The 25,645-nt window shown below is 39.3% G+C and overlaps 1 protein-coding gene across 1 annotated transcript in view; it reads left to right on the forward strand.

Annotated features, from left to right (window-relative positions):
* Nucleotides 1-25,645, forward strand: part of TTN (titin) — a 281,802-nt gene that overhangs the window by 36,125 nt on the left and 220,032 nt on the right. The window contains 12 exon segments of the mRNA XM_060016520.1: nt 240-500; nt 1,042-1,305; nt 1,398-1,658; nt 1,782-2,042; nt 2,450-2,710; nt 3,228-3,369; nt 3,458-3,623; nt 5,381-5,612; nt 7,076-7,360; nt 7,597-7,722; nt 18,521-18,709; nt 23,982-24,026. Of these exon segments, the coding sequence (XP_059872503.1) occupies nt 240-500; nt 1,042-1,305; nt 1,398-1,658; nt 1,782-2,042; nt 2,450-2,710; nt 3,228-3,369; nt 3,458-3,623; nt 5,381-5,612; nt 7,076-7,360; nt 7,597-7,722; nt 18,521-18,709; nt 23,982-24,026 (2,493 nt within the window).

Here is a 25,645-nt window from a genome sequence, read left to right on the forward strand (position 1 = left end):
GCTTTTCCTTTGCAAAACCTTTCTGATTCCAGTAGTTTCCCTGGTTATCAGTGATACATACTTAGAACGAGGGGTTTCTGTGATACCTTCTTAAAGTGTGTAAAAATAATTTTATTAGACATTTCATGATGTTCAGAATCATGTTTTAAAATTTGATGTTTTATATTAATTGTGCAAAGGTTTTTCTATTGTATAAATATTTTTAAAAGACTCACACTTGTACTTCTCTTGTTCCACAGGGGGCGCCATCTCCAAGCCACTCACAGATCAGACTGTAGCTGAATCCCAGGAAGCTGTGTTTGAATGTGAAGTTGCCAACCCAGATTCCGAAGGAGAATGGTTGAAGGATGACAAACACCTACCGCTGGGTAAAAACATCGGAAGTAAATCTGATGGCCACAAAAGGAGGCTTATCATTGCTGCCACCAAACTAGATGACATTGGAGAATACACCTACAAGGTGGCCACTTCCAAAACATCTGCCAGACTTAAAGTTGAAGGTCAGTGATATAATAACAGATTTATCCACTAAAAAATCGTAGTATATTTTTGACAGTTATTCTAAAAGTCAAATGGTATAATCATTGTGGATCCCATAAATCCTCATTTCATAAAATCATTATAAACTCTCGAACTTTCTTTCTGAGCCGTGTACCACAAGGTGCAAAATTGCTTATGAGTTAATGTGAAGAAACCACGTCTTAGGTTCCAGCTCTGTGGAGCAGCAAATTAGATGCTCTCAGTCTGTATTCTTCTTTCACTCTTCTCCAATCCATTGATTAAGTTATTAATATACAGCTATGCAAACTACATCTCATTCAAGTATAGAAAAGACATTATACGAGGTACATTTCAAACTGGACCCAGGTTTTCCTGAATAATCTCAAAGTGTCTTTTAAAAACTCTAGAGATGCTGCATAACTGCAAATTCTTTGATAACCATTCTTTTGCAAGATGACCCGGTAACAATCTTATTTGGGACTTCTCTTACCTGAATGGTATCATCTTTATTTTCTAAACAAATCATAAATTTGTCTTCAGCTGTCAAAATTAAGAAGACTCTGAAGAACCTCACGGTGACAGAGACGCAAGATGCTGTTTTCACTATGGAGCTCACACACCCTAATGTAAAAGGTGTCCAGTGGATCAGAAACGGGGTTGTGCTGGAATCCAATGACAAGTACACTATCTCAGTCAAAGGAACAATTTACTCTCTGAGAATTAAAAACTGTGCCGTTGTGGATGAATCTGTTTATGGCTTCAAGCTTGGAAGGCTGGGAGCCAGTGCCAGACTGCACGTTGAGAGTAAGTTGACTTAGAAACACTTTACAAGTGGCCAACTCGTGGTTACCATGAAGTTAACCATATCACTAAATGGCTTCAACTTTCCTCATTAGCTGTCAAAATCATTAAGAAGCCAAAGGATGTGACTGCCTTGGAAAATGCCACCGTTGCCTTTGAAGTTAGCGTTTCCCACGACACAGTGCCAGTGAAATGGTTCCACAAGAATGTGGAGATTAAGCCGAGTGACAAACACAGGCTGGTCTCAGAAAGGAAGGTCCACAAACTGATGCTGCAGCAGATTTCCCCCTTGGACGCTGGGGAATATACAGCTGTGGTGGGGCAATTGGAATGCAAAGCGAAACTATTCGTGGAGAGTAAGTATGAGGCAGCCCCTGTGGCATTTCTGGGTGATCTCCATGTATTCATTCGTTTGTTTGCTCCATCTTTTTTTTTTTAAATAAAATATATTAACCGAAGTGCTCTCTGATTTTCCCAAGCATTACATATTACAAAAACCATGAAAAACATTGAGGTACCTGAGACCAAAACTGCCTCCTTTGAGTGTGAGGTCTCCCACTTCAATGTGCCTTCCATGTGGCTAAAGAATGGGGTGGAGATTGAAATGAGTGAAAAGTTCAAGATCGTGGTGCAGGGAAAACTCCACCAGCTGATCATCATGAACACCAGCACAGAGGACTCAGCAGAATACACATTTGTCTGTGGCAATGACCAAGTCAGCGCCACCCTGAAAGTGACACGTAAGTAAAATATATATACAAATACACACACACACACACACACAGAATATCCAGTAGACTCATTGTTATTCCATAGCCTACACTTTTTCTTCCTGACCAGTTACCTTGATTGAAACATCTACTGTGTCCACACTGAGTTAGGCATCTGGATAAAATTTTTGATTAGGGTAGCATTGAAAGGCTACCTATGAAGATGCTCCATTGTCTATCTCTTACTTTTTCTCTTCCCCTGTCACTTGACATTGTCCTGTAGAGAGGTACCTGGAAGGTATCATGGCTCATCTCTCTGAACTGTGATACCTAAACAGACGTACTAAGAACATTCCAAGTTTTCATTCTGTGCCTGTCATAACCCACGTCGTAGTGACACAAAATCTCCTTGGGTGTATTTCCTTCCCCCTTTGCAGCAATCATGATTACATCCATGCTGAAGGACATCAATGCTGAAGAAAAAGACACCATTACCTTTGAGGTCACAGTGAACTATGAAGGCATCTCTTACAAATGGTTAAAGAATGGTGTGGAAATCAAATCGACTGACAGGTGCCAGATGAGAACCAAAAAGCTCACCCACTCCCTGAACATCAGGAATGTTCACTTCGGGGATGCTGCTGAGTACACCTTTGTGGCTGGAAAAGCTACCTCGACAGCCACTCTTTATGTGGAAGGTATGGTTTCATAAATGTCATATCCATAAAAATAAATGGCAAACACATTATATAAAATGTTAGAGCATCAGCTACTGAATGGATAAATAAAATGAGGTATATCCACACAATGAAATATTATTCAGCAATAAAAAGGAGGTACTGATACATGCTACAACATGGATGAACCTTAAAAAACTTTATATCAAGTGAAAGAAGCCAGTCGCAAAGGACCACATAGTGTATGATTCCAGTTATAGGAAAAGTTCAGAGTGCAGAAATCTATAGTGACATAGATTGGTGCTAAGTCTGAGGGGAGGACAAAGGGAGGGGTCTGGAGGGTGATGGCTAAGGGGTTCATGGTCTTTTTTGGGGGTAATGAGAATGCTTTGAAATTAATTATGGTGATGGTTGCACAACTCTGAATATACCGAAAGCCACTGAATTGTATACTTTCACTGGGTGAATTGTATAGTATGTGAATTATATCTTAGCAAAGCTGTTAGAAAGATTAATTTTTTTACACGCTGTTCTCCAGCTCGTCATATAGAATTTAGGAAACACATTAAGGACATTAAGGTTCTCGAGAAGAAGCGAGCTATGTTTGAATGTGAAGTTTCTGAACCTGACATCACTGTGCAGTGGATGAAAGATGGCCAAGAGCTACAGCTTGTGGACAGGTCCGTTGGTTTGTTTGCCACATCCCAGTGATTCCCAGTTTCCTTTGAGTCATCATACGTTAAACCTCAATTTCCCTTTCTTCCATAGAATAAAGATACAGAAGGAGAAATACGTCCACCGCCTTCTGATCCCATCCACCCGGATGTCTGATGCTGGGAAGTACACAGTGGTGGCTGGAGGCAACATGTCCACTGCCAGCCTCTTTGTAGAGGGCAGAGACGTTCGCATCCGAAGCATTAAAAGGGAGGTTCAGGTAATTGTCCACGTGCTGAATTTTTGGAGAAGTCATCAGTAGCTCCTAATCTATCATTTTGTCACTTAATTTTTTAAACATCTTTATTGGAGTATAATTGCTTTACAATGGTGTGTTAGTTTCTGCTGCATAACACAGTGAATCAGCTGTACATATACATATATCCCCATATCCCCTCCCTTTTGCGTCTCCCTCTCACTCTCCCTATCCCACCCCTCTAGGTGGACACAAAGCACCGAGCTGATCTCCCTGTGCTATGTGGCTGCTTCGCACTAGCTATCTATTTCACATTTGGTAGTGTAGATAGGTCCATGCCACTCTCTCACTTCGTCCCAGTTTACCCTTCCCCATCCCCGTGTCCTCATAGAGAATGTCACTTAATTTTTTGACTTTTAAATTTTCTAACCACAGTCTTCTAAAAAAATGAAATCAGCTTATCCCTACCAGCTTACACTCTTGTGCTGACATCAACTTAGTCACAGTTTCCTCTCGCTTAGGGAATAAGTGTATCCTTCGCAGCTGTCTAAATACTTTAATGAAAGCAGCTGTAGACACTTCACTGTCAAATGGCCACTTACCAAGCAACATCAACCCTAAAGGAACTAAACTTTAAATTGTGGTGTTCGCACAGCAACTGGAATTAAAGGAATTCAGAACAAGGTGGCATTTTCTCAGAAGCCTTCTACCTTGGAGAGGCAGCTGTGTGGGGACTTGACTGGGAAAACTCCCTCCGAGGTCCAAGAGGAAGACCAGTTTGAGCAAAGCTGGATTCCTAGCAGGGATGCTGAGCAAACACCTTTGCTCTTGACTGCACGTGTACGGCTTGTCCTCATGGGTGCCAGTCTTCCCACGTGATATAACGGGGCGATAACATGTGAAGGGAAGTATCACTTGAGCTCATGTTTATCATATTGCTCATCCGAGGAGAGCCAGGCATTACATTAGGCCAGAGTGAAAAAGCCTTCAATGCATAGTCAGATAACCCAATATGTCCTCCATCCTTTATTGACCAATCCTGAACCTTGATTTCCTCACTTTTAAAAATGAGGATAATAGTTCCTACCTAGCCTACAAGGTTCACATCATGTGAAATCAAATTGAATAGTAACTCAAAAGAACTTTGTCAATGATAAACAGCCTTCAGATGTAAAGTCATTATTCTTTAAAGTCAAGTCATTATTTCTTTTTTATTTTATTTTCATTTTATTATTTACTTTTGGCTGTGTCGGGTCTTTGTTGCTGCGCGCAAGCCTTCTCTAGTTGCAGTGAGCAGGGGCTACTCTTTGTTGCAGTGGCTTCTCTTGTTGTGGAACACAGGCTCTAGGCACTCGAGCTTCAGCCGCTGTGGTGTGCAGGCTGTAGTTGTGGCACATGGGCTTAGTTGCTCCACGCCATGTGGGATCTTCCCGGACCAGGGATTGAAGGATTGAACCTGTGTCCCCTGCATTGGCAGGAGCATTCTTAACCACTGCGCCACCAGGGAAGTACCGCAAAGTGTCATTATTTCTGTTATGATTAACTAAGAAGCAAACATTTAAGGATGAAATCATTGCCTCCATGCAGATGTAAGCAAAAGAAGTATGGGCACCTTTTGTCCAAGGATATGCAGGAAAACTTAGAATGTGCTATAACCAGTCAATTTTCTATATCATAATATATAGGTTTGACATGCTCTTCAAATGAGCTGTTTTGGAAACAGGTTAAAACCGAAAGGAAACCAGGGCTTCAATTTTCTTTTCCTGTTGCTCCTTTAAAAGGTTATTGAGAAACAACGTGCTGTCGTTGAGTTTGAGGTCAATGAAGATGATGTAGATGCCCACTGGTATAAAGACGGCATTGAAATCAATTTCCAAGTTCAAGAACGACACCAGTATGTGGTGGAGAGGAGAATCCACCGGATGTTTATCTCTGAGACCAGGCATAGCGATGCTGGTGAATACACCTTTGTGGCAGGAAGGAACAGGAGTTCTGTTACCCTCTACGTCAATGGTAGGTAGAGATATTAACATATTTTGTGCATTCATCTGTAATAATCCTCCCTTTCAACTTACTGAAGTTCTGGTAGTTTCCAGGCAATTTCTCAAGAACCCATGGTACTCATATGTTTGAAGTTATTACATTTATTTTCATATTATACCTGTGGAAATGGGATGGTAGCTGTTAAAAGGACCAAGATGTCATTTCCAGAAGGCACCTAATGGCTAGATCCTTATTTAGTTTGGTCAACATTATTGAACATCCACTGTATGTCAATTATAATAGACCCCAAATGGGTTTCTAGTTACGGTTTTCAGCTGTTCTAGTTCTCTGCCCTTGGCCCTAACTGCTTGAATACTAGTAGCACTACCAAGTGATGGGGCATTTCCAGTCTCTGGTGGGGCATTTCCAGCCTCTGTTAAGGCATGCCTGGGAGAACCTAGGAAGCCACAGGTGAGCTCCATGCCCTAGGACCAGGGTCTGACTTTAGTGGGGAATTCCATATGCTACCAAGTCCTCAGAGGAGCACCATTAAACCATCCACTTTCCTCATTAGAAACCTTAGAGCTGAATCTGAGGCTGGTCTAGATCCATTCCTGTCCTGACCTTGGGTGCTACCTGTCTGAACAAATACCCCTGAGACAGATGAAGGAACAGTAAGAGTAATCTCAAGTTTCATAAAAATGAACCATATTGCCAACATCCCCTTGGTCCCTAGAAGACCAAATCGTCATGGTATCCAGTTATTATTATTTCTATATTAGTGGTAGAGAAACTGAGGCACAGAGAAGTAAAGGTCTACCTATATGGCTGTGTCAGAAATCAGCCTCACAGAAGTCAGTTCTCCCCATTTCTTGGTTCCATGAACGACCCAGTTTCCCTCAGTCATCACAACACCAAGAATATGTTTTAATTAGCATAACAGGAAAGCTGAATTAAAAAAAAAATTACCTAATTGCCTTTAGATCTAAAATGACATTCATTCATTCATGCATACTGATTGCACTTCACTGGCACCTGTATATTAAAAAATGATTATCACATATACACAAATACTTGAAAACCGAACCTGAATGGGATGAGCCACCTCACCACATGATTTGCCCAAATGACTGTTAAAAATAGGTAGCATGTGGAAATGTTCTAGCATTCTTTAGAGGACTGTCCATTGTCACCCCGATCCAGATCCCAGCCAGGAAAGGGGTGACCGTGTTATGCTGAAAAACTCAGCACTCCCAGCACCACCACCACCCCCCCCCCACCAAATATCAAAAGTATCTCCCTCTACTTAGGGACAAAATTCCAATTTTTTTTCCTTCTTAGCACAAAGAATGTTCTAATATTCTAAGGCAAGTAAAGATATCACCATTCCAAAGTTTTGTTTCGGGGTACATAACCACCTGGCAACAAATTAACGTAGATTTTCCCGTGCTTTCCTGTGTTTTCATGGGCTATTTGTTTTCTTTTCTTCCCAGCCCCAGAACCGCCCCAAATTCTACAGGAGCTCCAGCCTGTTACTGTGCAATCTGGCAAGCCCGCCCGCTTCTGTGCTGTGATATCCGGCAGACCACAGCCCAAAATTTCCTGGTACAAGGAAGAGCAGCTGCTTTCCACTGGTTTCAAGTGCAAGTTCCTTCACGATGGGCAAGAGTACACACTTCTGCTCATCGAAGCCTTCCCAGAGGACGCGGCCGTCTATACCTGTGAAGCCAAGAATGACTATGGAATTGTCACTACCTCAGCGTCGCTCTCTGTGGAAGGTAGAACTACCTTGCTACTTCTCAGCTTAAAGTAAAACCTAAGAAACCCGCTTTTGTATCCTCCCAGGGCATTTAAAAATACAACTTGGAGCTCCTAAAAGTAGATTGCTACCTAACTTGGAAACTTTGAAAGGGCTCCACTGCTCCACTGATAAATTAAGAGAAATCAGCATGCTTCATTCTGTGAGGTCTGTAGGCTGCCTTACTCCTGACAAGTCTGTGGTCCCTTCCTTTAGTTCCAGAAGTTGTGTCTCCTGATCAGGAAATGCCAGTTTATCCTCCTGCCATCGTCACCCCACTTCAGGACACTGTCACTTCTGAGGGACGGCCAGCCCACTTTCAATGCAGAGTTTCTGGAACAGGTAGGTTTACAAGCAAAGGTAGAGTTGCTAATATTTAAAAAGAATGATGTGAGGAAAAGGTTTTCTTACCTCTTATGCATAATTTGAAGTTTCATGGGCATCTTGCAGAACACTTACTTGGATTATTGAATTGAGAATTAGATCAGTGTTTTCCGCTACTGGACTGACTGTACACCTAAAAATGGTTAAGATGATAAATTTTATGTTATGTGCTTTTTTAAACTACAATTTAAAAAAAGGAATGAGTTCAGTGTTTTTCTATGTTTTAAACTTGAAAAATGTCGTTTTCTTTATGATCGTAGTTACACTTTGTTATCTCTTGAAAAAATACAACGAAACCTACAATTATTATTAGATTAATTATAATGGCATCTACATGTGTTTTAAGAGTCCATTTATATGTAAGACGTTGTTCAGTCTATGGACAGTGCTTGTGTGAAAAGCCATATCCCTTTGGAAGGTGGTATCCTGTAGTGGACAAAAGTGGGGGCGTTATGATCAGAGAGGTTGGATTTGAGTCTTGGCTCCACTCTGTGACCTTCGGCAAATACCTGATTTCTCTGGTTCTCTTTCCCTCATGAATAAAGTGAGGATAATATTGCATTCAGTCTTAGAATGTACATTTCATGAGGGCAGGGATTCTGTCTTAGTACCAAGAACATGGTGCCTGAAAAGCAGTAGCTACTAGAAGGAAAGCTCTGTGAAAGCAAGGGTGGATCCTTGTCCTAGAATAGCTCCATACGTAGTAGGTACTCAGTAAGTAATTGTTGATCGGACAAAAGAATGCTTGTTAAATGGCTGATATCAGTGGCTTCAGATCATTGTCATGATTATGTCAGCTAACCCACATCAGCACGTATCGCAGCACCCCTCATACAGTAATCCCTCCATCTGTTAGCTGTTATAATTTTTAATTGGTGCGTGTTTCCCAGAACCACCGGCCCCTCCCCTCACCCCAGGAGTCTGACCTTAGTAGAATGAAACAAAATGTTTAGAGCCATTTCTAGCCAATGATGATTGTAGACCTACCTCACATAGAGACAGGGTAAATCAACCTTATCCCGAATGAAAATCACTCCTTCATTTGCTTGACTGTTGTATACCACCACAAAGGGAAATTCTCCAAGCTCGGGCATCTCACAGCACTCCTAATAAACGTTTGTTTTGCTTATTGTGCTTCTCCCATTGGGTTATGGCCCAGTCTCTACCTTGCCAAGAGCCGGTTTCTTAAGCAAGTTAGTATTTCAATTGGGCTTCTATCACCTAATGATTTCCTGCTCTGGGATGGAGATGCTGATCTAGAAACCAAATAGACCTGTTTGATTTTATGAGCATAATTAAAGGATATGAGGTGTGTAAAGCACTTACAGGCATGGCTAGCAAGTGACTGGTGCTCAATACATTAATTTTATTACAAGCATTGAGAGGAATTATAGAAACATAAAAGTCTGGTATTGGGTGACCAACATAGATAAATACTATAGACTTTGTGACTTCAGAGCATGGTATTTGAAAAATGCCAAATATTAAGAAATGAGGACTGATTCGGTGATATCCTACTAAAAAGAAAAATGCATTTTAATATCAAATTCACTAAAGCCATACTAAAGAATTTATCCATTCATTGAATTTTTAGAGGAAATTTTTCAAATAAACATATGTATATGGATTATCTAAAGTAGTAGTCTTAACTATATTTGCATAGTACTCTTTAGTTTATAAGTCATTTTATAGTTTGCCTTTAAGGCATTGCAAACATACATTTGAAGCTCTCTACAAGACTACAATTGGGGTAGAAAAAGAAAAATATCTTTTCAATGTGACTGATGTCCTTAAATATTCGAATGGACTTTATAAATTCATGTGATCATTAACTCTCTATGTGTGGTAATATTAATACACATACAGAGGTTTTAGAACCCTTTCATAAATGTATTTTCTATATGACAAAAATTAAATTCACTGAATAAATGCCTTTTAAAATAAAAGCTCACCATATCACGTTTCATGCCCCTCAGACAGAAAATATTCACACAACTTCCCTTAAGAAAGTAAGTGCAGCTCTGCTTTCTGCAAATTGGAAAAAAATATGAGTCTGCAGAGGCCCCAGTCTCCTGTTTTGGGGAACTCAGTACTTGCTGAAGCATGGAGCATGGTCCTGAGCAATCTGGTGGTGCTTTTGTAAGTGGAAATGTTATCTATTGAAGGTCTCTGGTGCCACCTACTGGTGGAAGAGAAGTTTGTAAAAGTAGAATTTTAAAACTTGTAATAAAGCTAGCTTTTTGCTAGTGCTCATTCTACAGATAATGGTCAGTATCATTTGGTGGCTTACAGAGTGGCAGCTAGCTAAGTGAGATGTTAAATAATTAGTTTAGCAATGAGGAATGCCCACTGTTCATTTAAGCTTTTTTTTGTTTTATTCTACCAACATCTGTGTTCCTGCTATTGAGACATTGCACTAGGTTCTAGGGATGCCAGGACCTGTCTCTTGCCTTCATGGAGCTCAGTGTGTAGGTGAGGAGACGCGCATGCACAGCTAGATCCCAAGGTTGTAAGTGCTGTAACAGCCCACCTACTCAGTGCTCTCTGTCTGGGAGAGAGCTGGAGAAAATGCACAGACGGCACATTGAAGAATTAATAGGCTCATGAGCACAGTCGTGCTCCAGGCAGAGAACAACGTTTACAAAGTCATAAAAGCTCGCCAGAACACTCCATGTGCTGGCAACAAGTGGTTTAAGTATGGTTGGAAAGTGATGCAATGAGTGGACGAGAAGCTAGAAAAGAAGGCAAGGGCCAGATCCTAAAGTGTTGGTATTCTGTGCTTAGGACTTTAGATTTTATCTTGTTTACTTTGAGGAGCCACTGAGAGATTTTGAAACCCCTGGGTAACATGATCAGGTTTTCTTTTTAGAAACAACACTCTGATCATGAAAGGAGGAATGGACAGATGTGGGAGGTGAGGCTGAAGGTAACGGACCAGCAGAGAGGCTATCATATTATAATAGGCTTGGAAAGTGTTGACAACTGAGTCAGGAGAAAGATGGGGGTAGATTGTGCCAGAGTCCAGGAGGTAGAATGAACGAGACTCAGGGACCAAATACAATGGAGTGGTGGGGGTGAGGAACTGGGCAGTGAGGTGGCCTCACAGAAGCCATGAGAGGCCAGTGACTGACACAGGTAGTGGCAGCCCAGTCAAAAGTACCAAGTCCATTACCAAAACAGGTCTTGCCCTTTAGCTCATTTATTATTGACGATTCATGCCTGTTCTCCTGCTTCACTCAGTTCACCAAAGGAAGAAGTTGTCAGGAAGAATAAGCAGGGAACCTTGTGAGGGAGAGAGAGTACCAAACTCTCCATCCTTCCCTTTCCATTGATTTTTTTTTTAACATCTTTATTGGGGTATAATTGCCTTACAATGGTGTGTTAGTTTCTGCTTTATAACAAAGTGAATCAGTTATACATATACATATGTTCCCATATGTCTTCCCTCTTGCGTCTCTCCATTGATGTTTAAACAAACAAACCAAGTATTTGTAGGATGACTTTTACATCCCATGTGATGATGGTATTACTTGTATATCCTATGGCCCTGTTTATTAGGTAAGTTATTGCTGATCCCTTGTGATGTTAGACATGCTCACTTTAATGACTGACTTGTGCCTGTGGTTTATAAAACCCTTTCCTCTGTGTATGTCATTGAATTCACACAGCAATTTTATAGCCCATGAATAGCCCATGAATTATTATGCATCTTATTTTACAAATGAGAAGACTGGTCCAGAGATTAACTGACATGTCTAAGGTCACACAGCTGGTAAATTGTAGTGTCAGGATTCCATTTCCTACCTTACCTTGCTACCTAAGGAAATAAAAAGATTTGTTTCTTTAAAAGGGGAACTTGTAGTTTATAACAACTAGTGGGAAGCAGGGGAATATTCATAAACCAATATTTATGCAACAGTGCAAACAAATACTAGAGGACTGGACTATTAGAAGATCCCCATGGGTGGTATTGAGATAAGGAGGTAATATAGTGACCACATTCCAAAAACAAGATGGCTTCTGATTTTTGGCTTTTAAAACAAGTAACTAAATTTGAATCCACGCTTGACTTACAGGGCTGTTGCTTTAATGGAAGTATAATTTTTTTTAAAGTACACATCATCTTAAACTGTAACAACATAGTAATATGTATCCTTGATTTGGGGTTTTTATTCTCTATCATTTTAAGATGGTTCAAATCCTTGTGTGGAAATAGCTAGTTTTTTTTTATTTAATTTAATTTATTTTTTTATACAGCAGGTTCTTTAGTCATCAATTTTATGCACATCAGTGTATACACATCAATCCCAATCACCCAATTCATCACACCACCATCCCCACCCCTCTGCGGCTTTCCCCCCTTGGTGTCCATATGTTTGTTCTCTACATCTGTGTCTCAACTTCTGCCCTGCAAACTGGTTCATCTGTACCATTTTTCTAGGTTCCACATACATGCGTTAATATATGATATTTGTTTTTCTCTTTCTGACTTACTTCACTCTGTATGACAGTCTCTGGATCCATCCATGTCTCAACAAATGACCCAATTTCGTTCCTTTTTATGGCTCAGTAATATTCCATTGTATATATGTACCACAACTTCTTTATCCATTCATCTGTTGATGTGCATTTAGGTTGCTTCCATGACCTGGCTATTGTAAATAGTGCTGCAATGAGTGTGTCTTTTTGAATTATGGTTTTCTCAGATATATGCCCAGTAGTGGGATTGCTGGATCATATGGTAATTCTATCTTTAGTTTTTCAAGGAACCTCCATACTGTTCTCCATAGTGGTTGTATCAATTTACATTCCCACCAACAGTGCAAGAGGGTTCCCTTTTCTCCAAATCCACTCCAGCATTTGTTGTTTGTAGATTTTCTGATGATGCCCATTCTAACTGGTGTGAGGTGATACCTCATTGTAGTTTTGATTTGCATTTCTCTAATAATCAGTGATGTTGAGCAGGTTTTCATGTGCTTCTTGGCCATCTGTATGCCTTCTTTGGAGAAATGTCTATTTAGGTCTTCTGCCCCTTTTTGGATTGGGTTGTTTGTTTCTTTAATATTGAGCTGCATGAGCTGTTTATATATCTTGGAGTTTAATCCTTTGTCCGTTGATTTGCTTGCAAATATTTTCTCCCATTCTGAGGGTTGTCTTTTCATCTTGTTTATGGTTTCCTTTGCTGTGCAAAAGCTTTTAAGTTTCATTAGGTCCCATTTGTTTATTTTTATTTTTATTTCTATTACTCTAGGAGGTGGATCAAAAAAGATCTTGCTGTGATTTATGTCAAAGAGTGTCCTTCCTATGTTTTCCTCTAAGAGTTTTATACTGTCTGGTCTTACATTGAGGTCTCGAATCCATTTTGAGTTTATTTTTGTGTATGGTGTTAGGGAGTGTTCTAATTTCATTCTTTTACATGTAGCTGTCCAGTTTTCCCAGAACCATATATTGAAGAGTCTGTCTTTTCTCCATTGCATATCCTTGCCTCCTTTGTCATAGATTAGTTGACCATAGGTGCGTGGGTTTATCTCTGGGCTTTCTATCTTGTTCCATTTATCTATGTTTCTGTTTTTGTGCCAGTACCATATTGTCTTGATTACTGTAGCTTTGTAGTATAGTCTAAACTCAGGGAGTCTGATTCCTCCAGTTCCGTTTTTTTCCCTCAAGACTGCTTTGGCTATTCAGGGTCTTTTGTGTCTCTATACAAATTTTAAGATTTTTTGCTCGAGTTCCATTAAAAAATGCCATTGGTAATTTGATAGGGATTGCACTGAATCTGTAGATTGCTTTGGGTAGTATAGTCATTTTCACAATATTGCTTCTTCCAATCCAAGAGCATGGTATATCTCTCCATCTGTCTGTATCATTTTTAATTTCTTTCATCAGTGTCTTATAGTTTTCTGCATACAGGTCTTTTGTCTCCCTAGGTAGGTTTATTCCTAGGTATTTTATTCTTTTTGTTCCAATGGTGAATGGGAGTGTTTCCTTAATTTCTCTTTCAGATTTTTCATCGTTAGTGTATAGGAATGCAAGAGATTTCTGTGCATTAATTTTGTATCCTGCAACTTTACCAAATTCATTGATTAGCTCTAGTAGTTTTCTAGTGGCATTTTTAGGATTCTCTATGTATAGTATGTCATCTGCAAACAGAGACAGTTTTATTCTTCTTTTCCAATTTGTATTCCTTTTTTTTCTTTTCCTTCTCTGATTGCCATGGCTAGGATTTCCAAAACTATGTTGAATAATAGTGGTGAGAGTGGACATCCTTGTCTTGTTCCTGATCTTAAAGGAAATGCTTTCAGTTTTTCACCATTGAGAATGATGTTTGCTGTGTGTTTGTCATATATGGCCTTTATTATGTTGAGGTAGGTTCCCTCTGTGCCCGCTTTCTGGAGAGTTTTTATCGTACATGGGTGTTGAATTTTGTCAAAAGCTTTTTCTGCATCTATTGAGATGATCATATGGTTTTTATTCTTGAGTTTGTTAATATGCTGTATCACATTGATTGATTTGCATATATTGAAGAATCCTTGCATCCCTGGGATAAATCCCACTTGATCATGATGTATGATCCTTTTAATGTGTCGTTGGATTCTGTTTGCTAGTATTTTGTTGAGGATTTTTGCATCTATATTCATCAGTGATGTTGGTCTGTAATGTTCTTTTTTTGTAGTATCTTTGTCTGATTTTGGTATTAGGGTGATGGTGGCCTCATAGAATGAGTTTGGGAGTGTTCCTTCCTCTGCAATTTTTGAAAGAGTTTGAGAGGGATGGGTGTTAGCTCTTCCCCAAATGTTTGATAGAATTCACCTGTGAAGCCATCTGGTCCTGGACTTTTGTTTGTTGGAAAATTTTTAATCACAGTTTCAATTTCATTACTTGTGATTGGTCTGTTCATATTATCTATTTTTCCTGGTTCAATCTTGGAAGGTTATACCTTTCTAAGGGTTTGTCCATTTCTTCCAGGTTGTCCATTTTATTGGCATAGAGTTGCTTGTAGTAGTCTCTTAGGATGCTTTGTATTTCTGTGGTGTCTGTTGTAACTTCTCCTTTTTCATTTCTGATTTTATGGATTTGAGTCCTCTCCCTCTTTTACTTGATGAGTCTGGCTAATAGTTTATCAATTTTGTTTATCTTCTCAAAGAACCAGCTTTTAGTTTTATTGATCTTTGCTATTGTTTTCTTTGTTTCTATTTCATTTATTTCTGCTCTGATGTTTATGATTTCTTTCCTTCTACTAACTTTGGGTTTTGTTTGTTCTTCTTTCTCTAGTTCCTTTAGGTGTAAGTTTAGATTGTTTATTTGAGATTTTTCTTGTTTCTTGAGGTAGGCTTGTATAGCTATAAACTTCCCTCTTAGAACTGCTTTTGCTGCATCCCATACGTTTTTGATCGTCTTGTTTTCATTGTCGTTTGTCTCTAGGTATTTTTTGATTTCCTCTTTGATTTCTTCAGTGATCTCTTGGTTATTTAGTAACGTATTGTTTAATTTCCATGTGTTTGTGTTTTTTACATTTTTTTCCCTCTAATTCATATCTAATCTCATAGCATTGTGGTCAGAAAAGATGCTTCATATGATTTCAATTTTCTTAATTTTGCTGAGGCTTGATTTGTGACCCAAGATGTGATCTATCCTGGAGAATGTTCTGCACACTTGAGAAGAAAGTGTAATCTGCTGTTTTTGGATGGAATATCCTATAAATATCAATTAAATCTCTCTGGTCTATTGTGTCATTTAAAGCTTCTGTTTCCTTATTTATTTTCATTTTGGATGATCTGTCCATTGGTGTAAGTGAGGTGTTAAAGTCCCCCACTATTATTGTGTTACTGTCGATTTCCTCTTTTATAGCTGTTAGCAGTTGCCTTATGTATTGAGGTGCTCCTATGTTGGGTGCATATATATTTATAATTGTTACATCTTCTTCTTGGATTGATCCCTTGATCATTATGTAGTTTCCTTCCTTGTCTCTTGTAACAGTCTTTATTTTAAAGTCTATTTTATCTGATATGAGGATTGCTACTCCAGCTTTCTTTTGATTTCCATTTGCATGGAATATCTTGTTCCATCCCCTCACTTTCAGTCTGTATGTGTCCCTAGATCTGAAGTGGGTCTCTTGTAGACAGCATATAGATGGGTCTTGTTTTTGTATCCATTCAGGAAACCTGTGTCTTTTGGTTGGAGCATTTAATCCATTCATGTTTAAGGTAATTATCGATATGTATGTTCCTATGACCATTGTCTTAACAGTTTTGGGTTTGTTTTTGTAGGTCCTTTTCTTCTCTTGTGTTTCCCACTTAGAGAAGTTCCTTTAGCATTTGTTGTAGAGCTGGTTTGGTGGTGCTGAATTCTCTTAGCTTTTGCTTGTCTGTAAAGCTTTTGATTTCTCCATCGAATCTGAATGAGATCCTTGCTGGGTTGAGTAATCTTGGTTGTAGGTTCTTCCCTTTCGTCACTTTAAGTATTTCATTCCATTCCCTTCTGGCTTGTAGAGTTTGTGCTGAGAAATCAACTGTTAACCTTATGGGGATTCCCTTGTGTGTTATTTGTTGTTTTTCCCTTGCTGCTTTTAATAATTTTTCTTTGTCTTTATTTTTTGCCAATTTGATTACTATGTGTCTCGGCGTATTTCTCCTTGTGTTTATCCTGTATGGGACTCACTGCCCTTCCTGGATTTGGGTGACTCTTTCCTTTCCCATGTTAGGGAAGTTTTCGACTATAATCTCTTCAAATATTTTCTCTGGTCCTTTCTCTCTCTCTTCTCCTTCTGGGAACCCTATAATGTGAATGTTGTTGCATTTAATGTTGTCCCAGTGGTCTCTTAGGCTGTCTTCACTTCTTTTCATTCTTTTTTTCTTTGTTCTGTTCTGCAGCAGTGAATTCCACTATTCTGTCTTCCAGGTCACTTATCCATTCTTCTGCCTCAGTTATTCGGCTCTTGATTCCTTCTAGTGTAGTTTTCATTTCAGTTATTGTATTGTTCATCTCTGTTTGTTTGTTCTTTAATTCTTCTAGGTCTTTGTTAAACATTTCTTGCATCTTCTCGATCTTTGCCTCCATTCTTTTTCCGAGGTCCTGGATCATCTTCACTGTCATTATTCTGAATTCTTTTTCTGGAAGGTTGCCTATCTCCACTTCATTTAGTTGTTTTTCTGGGGTTTTATCTTGTTCCTTCATCTGGTACATAGCCCTCTGCCTTTTCATCTTGTCTATCTTTCTGTGAATGTGCTTTTTGTTCCACAGGCTGCAGGATTATAGTTCTTCTTGCTTCTGCTGTCTGCCCTCTGGTGGATGAGGCTATCTAAGAGGCTTGTGCAAGTTTCCTGATGGGAGGGACTGGTGGTGGGTAGAGCTGACTGTAGCTCTGGTGGGCAGAACTCAGTAGAACTTTAATCTGCCTGACTGCTGATGGGAGGGGCTGGGTTCCCTCCCTGTTGGTTGTTTGGCCTGAGGCAACCCAACACTGGAGCCTACCTGGGCTCTTTGGTGGGGCTAATGACAGACTCTGGGAGGGCTCACGCCAAGGAGTACTTCCCAGAAGTTCTGCTGCCAGTGTCCTTGTCCCCACATTGACCCACAGCCACCCCCCGCCTCTGCAGGAGACCCTCCAACACTAGCAGGTAGGTCTGGTTCAGTCTTCCCTGGGTTCACTGCTCCTTCCCCTGGGTCCCGATGCACACACTACTTTGTGTGTGCCTCCAAGAGTGGAGTCTCTGTTTCCCCCAGTCCTGTCGAAGTCCTGCATTCAAATCCCACTAGACTTCAAAGTCTGATTCTCAAGGAATTCCTCCTCCCATTGCCGGGCCCCCAGGTTGGGAAGCCTGACATGGGGCTCAGAACCTTCACTCCAGTGGGTGGACTTCTGTGGGATAAGTGTTCTCCAGTCTGTGAGTCACCCACCCAGCAGTTATGGGATTTGATTTTACTGTGATTGCACCCCTCCTACCATCTCATTGTGGCTTCTCCTTTGTCTTTGGATGTGGGGTATCTTTTTTGGTGAGTTCCAGTGTCTTCCTGTCGATGATTGTCCAGCAGCTAGTTGTAATTCTGGTGTTCTCACAAGAGGGAGTGAGAGCACCTCCTTCTACTCTGCCATCTTGGTTCCTACTCGCTAGTTTTATTATTATTTATTATTACTCCTACTTTGAAAAAAGCCAAATATATCTAGGATGCCCAAATTTCATGACTCTTTCCATTTTAAAAATTTTCTTTTTTGCTGAGACCTTCCAGTGCTTGCCTACTGGTAACAAAATAATAGAGATTTTTCTTCATCCTTTAAGGGTGTCTCTTTTAGACTTTATGGAATGTTCATCTTCTCAGGTCTGTTTTTGATGGGTCTTTCTGCCTAACCACTATGCATGTTTCCCTCACTTCCTGTCTCAGTAGGTAACCACAATCTCAGATCAAACCCTTTATGATGACTGTTTCTCAGGACAGTCTTCTTCTCATTTGACTGAACATGTCAAAACCTTATCTTTGCTTCCATAGCATGACAGGCAAATGGTTAAAAAGAATATAACTAAAATTGTAAATTTTCAAACATTATAACCCATCTATAAGCTGGATTTTTCTAGAATCATGTTTCCTTCTTAAAAATGAAATTATATAAGATCAGATGTGGCATGCCCAAAAGAAAAGTATAATGTTATTTAGATAAATATAAAATTAGTCACTAATATAGTCAATAATGTGTTTGCAGGTAAATAAAAATATCCACTTGTTCCAGTGATTTAAAGATCCTTTTCCTTTCACGTTACAGATCTAAAAGTGTCTTGGTACAGCAAAGACAAGAAAATCAAGCCATCTCGGTTCTTTAAAATGACTCAGTTTGAAGACACTTACCAGCTGGAAATTGCTGAAGCTTTTCCAGAAGATGAAGGAGTTTATACTTTTGTTGCTAGTAATGCTGTAGGTCAAGTATCAAGCACAGCCACTTTGAGACTGGAAGGTACAGTAAAACAACTTTAAGTACCACATTTAAATATGGATCTAATCTCACAATGTCAGTAACAAATCACTAAGGATTTCACGTAAATCATCGTTGGTCCTACCATTCTCTTAATGTGACTAATTGTTTCCATGTTATATGTGATGTTCTCGCTTTTCAGTTACCCCTTCTCATTATGAATCACAAACCATCATTTTTTATTTTGCCCTGCTTTGTCTCCATAGAATTTTGTAATGTGTTGCTCTCATCATCAGCTTTCATGCTTCCTGATCAGCATGTATCAGAATGGGGAGAAATATGCTAAAGAACTAGATAGATCTGTTTTCTCATCTGACTAGGATGCAAATTCTAAAAAAAATGTTTTTAAATCTAAGAGTGTTACCATCCCACCATTGTACTGACACAATTCTGATTTCACAGAAGCTACAGTGGGTGATTTCAGGTCTGTACACCAGCTGGATGTGTTTACTGTCATTCAAAGAATGCCTGAGGGTTGAGGGGCTCCACTGTAAGATGGTTTAACATCTCTGTTGCTTGGGGCTCTTCAGCTGCAATCAGAAACACTTCCTCAGTATCGGGGTGGGGGGCACTTTGATTCAAAATGAGATAGTATTTTTATAGATTCAGGCTGTTTTTCCTGAGCTAAATTAGTCTCTGTAATTTTAAGCATATACAAATACATAAAGAGTTAGGGCAACTTTTGCTTTTTTCCTTGATTTTAAACACTTATTATAATAACCAGAGGTTTTCTTAATAATCAGTGTAGTGTGGTTTACAAAAAAGAAAAGCTGGTTTGACAACCAGAGGGAAAAAAATAACAACAGAAGACAAGAATACCTAAACTGAATTGCATACTCCACGACTGCCTTCATGCACAATGTAGTGAAGTTCCTTAGACTAGTTATGTCTCAGCATGTTTGTCTGGAAAATGGAAGGGAACTTGTGTGACTTTGAATCAATGTGTGTATGTAGTGACATACGTTGACAAGGCATCAGGATTGGTCTGGATTCTAGTTCACCACTGAAATTTACAACAGATCTGTAGACAACTCCCAGTAAGTTCTGGTTTCAGTGCAGGGTAAGACATTAAAGGTTGGCATGCTTCTTTTCAGGATTTAGCAAACTTGAAGAAGTTACATCAGACTCTCAATGGCATGTCTCTTCGTCAGTTTCATTTAAGAAGGAGCCCCTTGGCCAAAAGCCCATCTTCATCCAGCCTCTGTCAAGCCTCAGGGTGCACAGCGGGGAGACAGTCAGATTCCATGCCAGGGTTTCTGGCATTCCCAAGCCAGAAATCCAGTGGTTGCATAACCAGCAACCAATTCTACCAACAAAAGATGTAGTTTTCCATTTTGAGGAGTCCACAGGCATGGCTTTAATGCTTATAGTTGATGCTTACTCAGAGCATGCCGGCCAGTACTCTTGCAAAGCAGCCAATAGCGCTGGGGAAGCCATTTGTGCAGCTATACTCACAGTGACTCCAAAAGGTAAAGAAAGCCTGGCTTGCTTCAAAGACTTTGATCTGCTGCATCCCTCCTACTCCCACTGTTACTAATGAGAGTCTCTGCTGTGTGTCTTGGTGCATATTGTGGTCGGTCCATAATTTATTAACAAAGTAACACCCAGGTGCCCCTAAGTCCTCAATTATATTTTAACCAGTGTACTTTAAATCTCACTGAAGTACGTGTTCTGGGCATTACACTAGTTATTATTTGGTTAGGCATCAACTTTGCTTGACATTTTTACTTTTCTAAACAGCATCTCATCATTGCATCATTAATGATTTATTTGCTACATATTTTTGATAAAGTATATGGTGGAGGGAGGACAAATGATATCCCGAATAGAGTCAGAAAAAAAGAGGGAGCGGCTATGTCATTCTGGATAGCTGCAATGACAACAAAAAGAAGGAAGCAGATACTGTATGGCATCCGCATGAGCCTTCATCATCCATCCATCACTGGATCACTGGGAATGAATTTTCTTTTGTGTCACCCTGACATCCTGGAGCACACTGCATCTGGCATGCTGCTTCCAAGTAACAGTGACATCTTTCATCTTCATCTTCCGTGCCATTTTATGTTACTAACCTAGCCAGGTGACAAAGCTTAGATCCTAATGTTCTTTTCTTTTTCTTGTCACTTGATCGTACAGTGCAAGCCCTAGCTAGGCAAAGTTCTGGGAAAAATGTAAGAGAGTCCACCAAGTCCCAGACAGTGGCAGATTCCTGTTTCACAAAGCAGGAGAGCAAAATATCCCAAAGCGAAATTAAGTCATTTCAAGGATCATCATATGAATATGAATTTCAGGTTTTTGAAGGTGTATCTCAAAGTTCCGCCCACACAGCTACATCCATTCGAGATGTAGAGTTGCACCATACTGCATCCCTTTCACAAATTGCAGAAAGCACTGAGTTATCTGAGAAATGTGCTGAAGAGCCAGTGGATGAAGCACCAAGGATTCTCCTGCATCTTCAGGACCTCTGTGTAAAGTGGGGCGACACGGCTCAATTCCTCTGTGTTTCAGAAGAACCTTCCGTTGACGTAACCTGGACTCATGAAGGTGTAAAGATAGAGGAATCTAAGAGAGTGAAGCAGTCACAAAATGGCAATGCTCAGTTACTTACCATATGTAATGTTCAGCTGGTAGACCAAGGATTGTACAGCTGCGTTGTCCACAATGAGTACGGAGAGAAGACAACATCAGCAGTACTAAGAGTAGAAGGTGGTTATTTGCTATTTAGCTCTGACTTGCTTCATTTCATCCTCATCGCTTTATGCAGCTTTTCTATCATGCAGATTGAATCAATGAATATATTAAATAGAATACCCTTAAATTAGCACTCTATTCATAAATGACTTATGAAAGTCAGCCAAGTCGTTGGCCAAACTTAAGAACATGTAACTTTCCAGTCTAGATTCAAGGAAGTTTAACTTTCACATCTGAGTTCAGGAAGTCAAGGTTTGTTTCGTATGTGCTCTTTTTTCTAATACTTACCAAATGTGCCACCTAGGAAGTGTACCAAAGAAGGTTCAGATGTTAGAGTTCATCAAGTGTTTATTGAGTATTTATTATTGTGCCTGGCACTGTCTGGACCAAAAGTAGTAGTCTTTAGATATTTCTCAATAAATGCTGCTGCTTTATAGTCTCAGATCCTCCCAGAATTGTAGAATTATCTCACAGCAAGATCATTATTTTTGTTGTTATTGTGCTTGATTCACCACTGTGTCTAGAAGGGGCACAAATTTGGGCAAATTTGGGCAAAGGTTAACTTCTTCCTTCCTTCCATGGACTTTCTTCTTGGATGCTAATAAAATGAGAAAAGTATTCTTCAGGTACTAGAAGCCTGTGCTGTGTGTCTGCAGCAAAGGACCTTCACTGAATCCCATGGAGGGAAGCTGGTGGAAGAAGTTTAGGCATCTCCAGGGGTCTGTGGAGAGCTGCGGCCTCTAGCTCTTCCCTGATCTGGCCATATTATTGTTGAGGCGTCAGAGATGAATGGGGGCAATACAGTGCTGTGTGCACGGCCATCTCTGCAGTGAATTTTGAGATAGATTCATTAATTCACTTAATGTATCTGCAATCCTCACTCACCAAAAGGAGGATTTGTTTTTTCTTAATCTGACATTTTGGTCTATAGCTATTTCTGATTAATTTTCAAAGCCTAAGAAAGGGATAGCTCAAGAACTGAGGTCTAATTATGCAAATTAGGTAGAAAATTCCACCATCCAGAAAGTTGACCCTCAGTTTCACCATAGCTGCTGGCTAGCACAGTAATCACACAAGAAACTGTCTATCTGGAGGCGTTGTCTACAAGTCACGTAGGTGACAACTATGACGGTTTCCGCAGCAAGATAATTGGGAGCTGGTGTGTTGTGGAGGTGGGAGAAATGTAGGTCTTCCAACTCGCTTCCTAAAGAACCTAGTGCCCTAGGACAGTGCTTCATCATCATGTTCCCAGAGTGGATTTGAGCTGGACATTTTTGCCTCAGGATTTCCAGTTCACTCAGTTCCAACAATTCTATTATTAAAATGTTCTTGGTGCGTGAGCATTTTTTTTTCCCTTGGGAAATCCAGACTGCCTTACTGAAGAAAGTTAAAAGAGAAGCCACTTTTCAGTGTTTGAAGAGTGAAGGATCAGGCACAGTTATCTAATTATCTAATATAGGCCAGTCTTTATCTGTTCCTCTTCGATTTGGGCCTAATAATTTTACATAGGCTAGTTATCCATGAAAATCAGGTAGGAATGTGAACCCCCGTAAGTCTGTTTGAGTAGAGTTCTTATGTGCGTAGTAAGCATAGAGATATCCTAGTTTGGGGACTAATGTGCTGCTTACCCTCTCATCCTAATGACATTCCATCGTCTCTAAATTCCACGTGTGTTTTACTCTTACAAACACAACTAATTTATTCCTTTTCCAAACTTTATTCTTACCTAGCAAAAGAATTGCAAACCAGACCACTTACCAAAATTACCCTTGGTTCAGACACTAAAAGTATTAAAACACTCAAAGAGTCCAAAATTAAAACAACCCGTGAAGTAAAGAGAGCATCGTCAAAGAAAACATCAAGTTTGTCAGTAACTTCATGCCAAAGACCACAAGGAACTGAGAAGCCAGGGCGGCAAGCACACTGACTTGTGTCACACAGACGGGAGAATGAGAGTGTTACCTGAGCACCTGCTTTCTCTGAAGCCACCCAGAGATGATTGTGTCTAAAGGCTGTGACTTTTCCTTATGTAATAAAAGTAATTTTGAGTTGAGGACTCTTTGTTCTGCTCTTTAACATATAATTGGACTTCACGTGAAGTTTTAAAGGTGGTTCAAATCAAAGGAGTGTTTACTAGCAGAAAACTCAATTCTGCAGGGAAATCTGAGAATGGCCCTCAGTTAAAAGTGGCAAGTTAGAAAATGCATGTTCCTTCTAAATGTGATTTCATCTCCTAGCAAGTAGTCAGTCAACAAGACATTAAAAAAGAAATATTCCTTTTGTTTGTCGATTGCTTTTCTCAGTGCATGTAAAAGGCATGGGGAATTGTGGAAGTAAAAGTGGAAATTTCATAGAGAACCTAAAATAAAAATGTTTTAAAATCTTTCATCATTGTCATGTACTTTATCAGCTCATTGATCTGTTTGGCATGGATTTTGGGGGGTGCATTTGGGGGATGTAGTTTTCTATTATAGTAAAGAGAAAATTGTAATTGTATGAATCATGAATTGAGGCAGAAAGTACATGGAATTAATCATGAAAATCTCTTGTTTTTGCATTCTAGCTCCTGAATCAATGTTGCATGAGCAGATTGAGATGGAGATGAAAGGTATGGTTATATTGAATATGAGATTTAAGTAGAAATTCTGAAGGATTAATAGAATCCTTGAGCTGCCTTCTGTTAGTAGTATTGAGAAAAATGACATAGATGTACAAATATATCTCTTACAGTATATATTACTGTGTTGCATGCCTGGTTTAGTATGCTGATAGTTACATGCATTTCACAGTAATTTGTTTTATGGTAATTTAAAATCTTATATTTAAAATTTATCAGCCATAATCAACTTCATGTTTGCAGCCATTTTCAAAAGCGTGTATTAGAAAAGGTTGTCATCTTAATGCATGAAATCATGAACTAGAAGTTTGTTTTCAAAATCACTGTGAATTAAATTGAACAAGAGACAATAACCTAGCTGTCATTCTCAGAATGCAACATCATGAATGAATTATCATTGAGACGCTTTTTTATTTAGGGTGTGTGAAAATGTTACATTCTCATTCTGGTTTACACTTCATGCACATACATCATTTTAACATTGATATGTCTCTTACACTGGCTTGCAGATAGCTGCCTTATGTGATCCTTATTGCCTGCTTTTCTTTGCATAACATCGTGACTTTATGGCTGTATTAGTTCGAATAAACGCCTTCTCATTTTATTTTATTTTATTTTATTTTAGCTAATCATTTATGGTTATAGTTCTCGTATATATATCTTAAATAGTTAATTCTCCAAAAATACAATAATTTAATCTATAATCAAAAGGATCAGAAAGGGCGTTTATTCCACTCTCTGCAAGTCAGGTAAGATTTTCCTCTTAGCCATCAAAAGGACAGTTTTCCCGCTCTCAAAACAAATACGCACAGGAACATGTTATTTTGAAATTCATTTTTGCTTGTTCAAGAAGAAATTTCAGCAGTTTGAAGAAAAGACCAGACAACGAACGATTTTCGTGTCAGAATCTTTTAAACAGAGCATGGTGTTGCGTTTATTCGAACAAATATGGTGAGTGAAATTTTTTATGGATTTGTGAGAATCTGTAGCATGCACTTTATTTCATTTCCTATTTTGCAATTTCATTTATTTTCAACTTTTTCAAATACTATGGAAAATAGTAAAATGCTTTATAATTGAACTTTTTTTCAGAATTGTTCTCTGAGGAAGCATCTGAACATTCAGAAAGAGATACCCGTGTTGCCTTCTCAGATTCTGAAGACATAGATCACAGCTCCATGGCTGCTAAAAGATATGCAAGTAGAATATCATCTACAAGCTCCTGGCCCAAATATTTCAAGCCGTGTTTTACCCAAAAGCTTATGTTTAAATATGTTTTCGAGGGTGAACCTGTTGTTTTTACATGTAGATTAATTGCCTGTCCAACTCCAGAAATGACTTGGTTTCATAACAATCGACCTATCCCAACAGGTCTTCGACGGGTCATAAAAACAAAGAGTGATTTACATCATCACTCTTCCAGCTTAGAGGTTAAAAGGGTCCAAGACAGAGATACTGGAAGTTATAGATTATTAGCAATTAATAGTGAAGGGTCTGCTGAGTCAACTGCATCGTTGCTTGTTATTGAAAAAGGGCAAGATGAGAAATATTTAGAATTTCTGAAAAGGGCAGAACAGACACATGGAAATATGGAGGCTTTAGCTGAAAGG

This window comes from Delphinus delphis, chromosome 7 (genome assembly GCF_949987515.2).
Source record: "Delphinus delphis chromosome 7, mDelDel1.2, whole genome shotgun sequence".
NCBI lineage: Eukaryota > Metazoa > Chordata > Mammalia > Artiodactyla > Delphinidae > Delphinus > Delphinus delphis.